At 35.0% G+C, this 7199-nt stretch overlaps 1 protein-coding gene across 1 annotated transcript; it reads right to left on the bottom strand.

Moving 5' to 3' along the window:
* Positions 1-215: 215 nt before the first annotated feature.
* On the bottom strand, positions 216-6944 carry LOC138306659 (C-type lectin lectoxin-Phi1-like). The gene is made up of 5 exons (XM_069247099.1): positions 6643-6944; positions 6336-6418; positions 3726-3819; positions 3133-3349; positions 216-2292 (listed from the first exon to the last, which is right to left on the bottom strand). Exons 1-5 carry the CDS (start codon positions 6914-6916, stop codon positions 2253-2255), a joined length of 708 nt encoding a protein of 235 aa, XP_069103200.1. The 5' UTR covers positions 6917-6944; the 3' UTR covers positions 216-2252.
* Between the last annotated feature and the right edge of the window lie 255 nt (positions 6945-7199).

Here is a 7199-nt window from a genome sequence, read left to right as displayed (position 1 = left end):
CACAACATCCTTCGTAAACATCAAGCAAAATACACGAAGAAAACCTGCAAACGTCCACACCTCCACTGGAGAAGGGGGTTTTAACCTATTAACCTAAAAATTATGTAGTGTTTTAAAAATAGATAAAGCGCATAATGGCTCTTGTGGATTTTGTACAAATGTAAATATCAAGAGTGAGCTGTTATATAATGTCCATTTATTATCTTCCATTTTATGATAACAGATGAAAATGAAAAATGATATCTTAATACTACTCGGTTTAACATGTATTGTAACATAATTTCTTTCGTTATATGTGTGTTTTTGTTTTGTTTTTGTTCTTGTTTTTTGTTGTTGTTGGTTTTTTTCGTAGTTGTCGAGTGGCCTAACAAAAATGTCAGTTATGTTCTTGATATTTAAACTTAAAAAATCCTATGACTTTGTCGAACTTACCGCTCATAATGTGCATAGAGGTTTTCCAACAAGTGATTGTTGTGTATTATGTTTATCAAATGTGTCATTTGATTTATTTGATGATGGTTCTATAGGAGTATTGCTCCAGTATGAGTCTGACTATAGAATTGTAGGTATGCTATTTTATCTGCTGTGGTAAGTTTATATATTGTATTTTCGCGGTCAAAGTAGAATAGGAGTACAAAAAACTTTTCTGTGTTAGAAGTTGTGCTTTTCACATTTAAATACGTTGGTATTAAATATATACATGTTTTACTATATTTAGGTGGGTTGGCATCTTGTCTTGAATTCGCACAAAAAACTGTCCATTTTGTTTTGTTTAATTACACTCTTGATTATCCATCAGGCTCCGAAATATTCGCCTCTCTATGAAATCTTCTGTCAAAAAGAGGATTTCCATAATCTATATTTAGCTTGATTGTGTTAATCCTGTAAGTCCATGTGATCTAGTGTTGTATTTTCCTGTTTTCACAATGCGACTCATTATATCATAAATGCTTGTTTCCGTTCGAATAATACCAAGGGCTATTGTTTTTCATTTTCTGTAATAGTACCGAACTGAACAGAAACCCAGCTTATTTCCGTGTATGTACACACCGTTGTTCCGCTTTGACATCGCTAGTTTTAAACTTTGAGGAGAGAGTTCGTGATCTTGAGAAAGTGTCCTGGTTCTATACCCTGGCTGTTCGCACCATAGTCTAAAAATAGGTAGTTATGTCCTGCATAACGTTCAGAAACAATGGCGGAACATGATGTGCTCTGCTTATAATATTTTTTTATTTTGAAATATCCTTTGTTAAAGCTAGGGTTAGAATGTCGTAATTGATGATAAGTTCCGAAATTTCAATTTCTACTAAAAATTGTACCATTCAAGTTGTGTAATCTGTGAATACTTAGAAATAAGAGGTCGTCAGCGGAAAGGTATACACATGTATTTAAGAACTTGGCATATATATACAAAGCGTTGAATAAATGCTGCGATGATATCTCATTGAAGAATAACATCTCGCAAATTCATACTCTTTCATTAATTACCAACTTATTTAATATTTAAAAGACTTGCGATATCAAATTCTGCAACGTGTACTTATTCATCTTATTTTCAAACTTAAATTAAAAGCTAGGGTTATCAAATCATGATATTTAAACTTATTCATCAACTAACTACAGTCTAGCAATATAATGTATAAAACAATCTACTAAACCAAAAAGCTTCAATGAATAATTGCGTCACATATTAAGTATCATGTGACTTTCACACCTAGAGTCAAGCTAGTGCTAACATTCATTTGTGGTTTTACGTTTTCTGTAGTGAATTTCGTCTGCATGATTCCGCGACAGATATGTGTCGGAATGCTATGGAACTTCACATAAGTATTGGAATGGTTCGTAAATGTGCAAGAGGGCGTTTTATTTTCGCGAACGAATGACAAACATGGCCACCACTCCCTGGCTTCTGATTGGTCAAAACTATTTGTCGAACATAGTAAGACTGCGATGAAACTTCAAATGAGTATTGGGGTTTTGTGCGGAAGTGTGCAACACCATTTAATATTCGTGAACGAGTGAGAAAACATGGCCGCCATTTCCAGTCTGATTGTTCAACATGAGGATATTTTCTGATTTCAATACAAATTGGTAAATAGCGGTAATGGTGCGGAAAACAAATTAAAGATTTTCAAAATCCACCGTTGCCATGGTTACAAAATAGAAGCTTCAGATTTGTCAAAGTTAGATATTCTCTGATTTCAATCAAGATTGGTATATATGGATGGAGGAGGAAATTGAGTGAATCAGCATTATGGACTGGTACCCGTCTTATCTTCTCTGCCGAATGCACTGTAAAAGACAAAAAAATAAATTATCACAACAATGAGGATATATTATAGAAATGTAACATAAAAAAATCAAGAGATTTCTATAGACAGCAATTTAAGATATTTTATTATGAAACTATAGCCAATTATTTTCAAAATTAAAAGATATATTAGATATAGAAATATTTCCAAAAAGAAGAAATTAAATTTTGGCCTTTTTTATATTTCTGCGATCTGGCATAACGGATATATATGACAATGTCTAAACATTTCGCGAATCAAACTTTTGTAGACCATGTGTTCATGTTCTTGTCTCGATAGTAGAACTCTTCAATGTTGTGGTACGGAAGTTGCATAGAAACGAACAAACATGTGATTTACATATGCTGAGCGGATTAAATTCAAAATGTAACCGGAACAGATGTTTGAAACTCATTTTAACAAAATGAAAAGCGGTGACGACTATAGATATAAAAGTACAATGCTGATTTTAACACTGATTAAACGATTCGGCCCGTCGTTGCCATGACGCCCGATTCATGCTGCGATGACAGAATGTACTGACAGAAAACACTCAGTCTGACAGAATAAAACATGACGCATATCATCGGAACATACTGGTTTTCGAATAATATTTTTAATTATCCAACTATTACGTGTTTATTTTATAATATCCCATCAATTAAAACATAAAAAATGTAACAAAACATCCGACATATACAAATAAACATTATTGTCAGCGTATGATTTGCATGATGACACTAATGAGCTTAAGGAATAAAATGTAACCTTAACCTACATTTATGTGTAATCGCGCGCACCACACGCGTTCATTTATAATTGATATTTGCAGTTTAATTACCTTTTCTTGAAAATGAAAGAAGCATTTCTTGTACAAGAGACATCGTTCCATTTGAAATCGCGATGGCCCTGCATCTGTAGACAATCTTCGTCCTTGTTGAGATCATTAGGTTCCCCGTCTTCCACATGCCATTTGGTGAACACAAACTTCTCCCCAGTCCTATACCATATCCATTCATCACTTGTGCGATTCAATTGTCCACCGAGATAGTATTTTTCTTGTGATACAAAAATAGTCTTTAATGTTTCGAAGGAACGGATGCATTAGACAGATATTGGAAGATGTATAGCAAAGGGAATAAATAAAGGTAGAAAAAAAATATATGGATTAACCTCTAAATATATAAAAAGATTAAAAAAATATTTTAAAGAATATCCTGTGACATAACTATTATGTAGTTCCGTATTGCGACACTTGTTAATTTGTTTCGTCTGAGGGGTTACTTTATATTTACACAGCCATACATTGTACATACAGTCAAACTCTAAGTGACTCTCCAAGGGAAGCTCAAAATAAGGTCGCATAAGAGAGGTGGTCACTCAAGACAGGGTCACTAATGAAAACAACCATATGGTCAATCGTAAGACACTTACTTTGACCGCTTTTCTTTAATTCCGCCTTTATGAATCTGTATTCCTTTTCACTTGTGACGTCAGCAACAAACGCATTTCTGCTTTGACACCAGTCCTATATAGAAAGGTTTAAATATAGCACATGAGTACTATCCACGATATATCAGTTTTTACTTTGGTTTTATTTGGTTGAACGTAACAGCCAGGGTCATGTAAGGACTTGTCAGGTTTGTTGGTGGAGGAAAATCGGAGTACCTGGAGAAAAACCACCGACCAGTGGTCAGTACCTGGCAACTGTCCCACATGGCATTCGAACCTGCATCCAGAGGGGGAGGGCTTGTGGTAATATTTCGAGACATCTTAACCACTCGCCCACCGTGGCCCCTCAGTTTTTACAAACATGTATACTCAAGTATAGATCAATGGCTATCATCCTACATTTCTTCCTGAAATGGCAAGGAATTTGGAATAGTACATCAAATTTAAATAAACAAAAAGGGAATGCTAAAGAATAATTAATATTATTCAGAATTGTCACTGTAGTGCAACGTTTATGTGTATAACAAACAGCATTAGTAGAATGTAAGTTTTTTCTCTCATACCTGCCCGTGTAATACTGGCTCATGTCGCCTGTGGCTGTATTGCATGGCTACCCATGCAATAGAGCCTCGTGACGTCACAGCGTTATACCAAAGTTACTATTTTGGGGGGAATATTTTAACACTATTTTCAGAAAATAAGATGGATGTACTTCAACAGATACAAACAAAAGGAATTGAGTTGAAAAGATCAAGCAATTTTCATATTTTTCTTTCGAATTAATTTCAAAATGGCGGGAAATCATAGTAGTAAAATTGCAATAAAGCGTCGAGATGTGAGAGAAAAATACTTTTTCATACGTGGATATGATGAATAGGGAAGCCTGGGGGTTTACAACATTTTGTGACCCTCGGGCAGAATATCCCTATCCTTCATATCCACATATGAAAACGTCTTATATTATTGCCCTGGCGGTAGGGAGACATGGTGATTTATTTACCCAAGACATCGTCATGTCTCCCTACTGCCAGGGCAATAGAATGTTTCTTATACAGAAAAAATAAGGTCTTTCTTGCGCCATAATATAAGACTAGTTTTTTTAATCTGTTTGTCCAAACACTGTTAGGCTAACGTTACAGTTAGTGTTAAATAAGAAGTTACACATACAACATCTTTCAGCGAAGATCATGCTACTAACTGGCATTGGTTAATCACTAACATTTATCGTAATTGACTGCCCCTTCTAAACGTATTGGTTCTTGGCAATGTGTACCTAAATGTTATATGCGCCACAACATTGCGATAATTTAAACATGTTATCTTTTATTCAGTAGAGTACTCCGTATATCGTCATATTATCAATTTTAATCCAAGGCTTGTTAGTCTATGTAATGTTTTAGTTTAAGTGAAGGTTGAAAGTGCAGAGCTCCTTTTCGTGTAGTAAACACAATGTTATTTTTACGAACAAGGTCATTTCAGTTTCCCGGATTCTGTAGTCACGGTAAACACCTGTTTCTTCTTACATTAGTACCTTTCAATATTTTTGATAAGCATTTTATGGTGTTTTTGAATTGTTTTTAAATTATCTATGATAAGTGAATATCAATCAATATGCTCCACTGTACCTTTTGACCTACACGTAGACATGACTAGACATTCGGTATAGCCGCTAGGCTTAGATTAAATTCTTATTCTCTTCCACATTTCAAACGTGCACTTTCATAAAATATACACTTTAGTAATCTACGATTGAAAATCACTCTCAAATATTTTATTGCCTGAGAACAATACGTGCAATAATAACGTTAACGGCATGAATGATTCGTCGAAAAAAACGTTATTTGTACAGGTGCCTATTTCTAGCTATTGGATGACTCAAATACTCCTTATTTCTCAACCTTTCAATCTGATTCCATATAGGGACGCCAGAATCAAGCCAAAAAGATTTGGCTGCTGATAGGGTATTCAGGGTGCATCCGTTTCAAATGTTTAATGTGTGGGTTGGGCAATACATGTAGATGTAAATTATGTAAAGAAATTTTAAATCTCTGTCAAGTGTGTTTCTGACAGGGGGAGGTAATCAATATTCGAATTTCATGAATATTTTGGTCAATTTTTGGTACGGAATTCAACATAAAATGGACCCCCACACACACACATATAAAAGTTTAACAAGATGGTAGATCTAAATTTCTTTTTATTCACAGGTATGTCATACTTCGAAATTAGTGACAGGTGACCAGACTTAAAAACTCCATTTAACCTTGGACAGTGGCAAACGTTAACATATCGTATATAGGGAAATCATTTGGTTCTGCGGTCTCTATAGTTCGAGTTAAAGAGGTTTTACTTTATAATACAATGACAATAAGATACATCGTTACCAAGACAACCTGGTCATAAACATAGGTAGCATTCCTCCTCATAATACAGAAATCTTGATATTGAATGATGTCAGTGCAAAGTAGATGTAAACACATTGTTTGCATTGATCTTAAACTCTTTCACCCCTGAAGACACATGTGGACTTTTCCTTTTCAAAGGCTGGCACAGGTTATCATGAATTTTCAGGAGTGAATGAATTATACTTACCCGGGCATCTTCATAAGTAGCGCGTGTTTGTATAATCCTGTAGCAGTAGCCATGATGATATGCCCAGCATGGTCCGCATAGATCTGGAATTAAAGATATTGAATTTTAATCTGATCTGTATTTAAAAATGATATACGCAAGAAAAAAGTTGTGATATTCAATTGATGGAATAATGTGGATCAAATTGAATTCAACAAGAAAAAAAACAGGAAAAGTAAATTATTTGATAGTACATGTTTAATGTTTCCCCTGCTGGGTTCCCCAATATTGAGACAATTCAAAACCAAAAAGATAATATCACGTTTACCTTCCAACAAAGCACGCAACTCTTTGATCTGCCTCTTAGTAATTTCCAACTCGGCCTTAACAGTGCTGAATGTTTCCTTGATCTCGTCAAACTGTCGTCTGCTGGATTGAGCCTCGTTCTCAAGGTAACGCCGAATTAACGGCAAGGCTTCTTCTAAGACTTTGTTGATCAATATTGCGGTCAACTGTTCATGTTTCTTTTCAGGAAAGATATGCTGTTCGAACGAGCTATCGAAAAGGATAAAAATCAGCACTGTACTGTGTGTCCACTTCATGTCTGGTGTTGGTCTTAACTAACTCAGGACAGGGTGAAGCGCAGACTGACGCGACTCTTCCGCTTACAATGACCTTTTTAAGCAATGAAATAAATCTATTCACGGATCTCATTATGTAAAGCACAATTGACTTTTAATGCCCAAATATATGTGTACAATTGTAACCGGAAGCTACTTCCGAACCTTCCGCAGTTATTCCGACAAAGCGTTTGTCAAATGCTTCTTTCCGTTTTTTTCTGTATTTAAGGAAGTTTTTTTTTCCATATACATGAATGAAGCTGCT

This window comes from Argopecten irradians, chromosome 13 (genome assembly GCF_041381155.1).
Source record: "Argopecten irradians isolate NY chromosome 13, Ai_NY, whole genome shotgun sequence".
NCBI classification, from domain to species: domain Eukaryota; kingdom Metazoa; phylum Mollusca; class Bivalvia; order Pectinida; family Pectinidae; genus Argopecten; species Argopecten irradians.
The sequence above is the reverse complement of the archived record's forward strand: the minus strand, read 5'-3'. Positions and strand labels throughout refer to the sequence as shown.

Bases quoted from the DNA above. Each gene is read 5' to 3' on its own strand.
- LOC138306659 (XM_069247099.1), bottom strand. From the start codon at position 6,916: ATGAAGTGGACACACAGTACAGTGCTGATTTTTATCCTTTTCGATAGC. The intron at 3,820-6,335 runs GTAAGTATAATT...CTTTCTATATAG, and splicing joins CTACTTATGAAGATGCCCGG to GACTGGTGTCAAAGCAGAAA. The intron at 3,350-3,725 runs GTAAGTGTCTTA...TTGTATCACAAG, and splicing joins ATTAAAGAAAAGCGGTCAAA to AAAAATACTATCTCGGTGGA.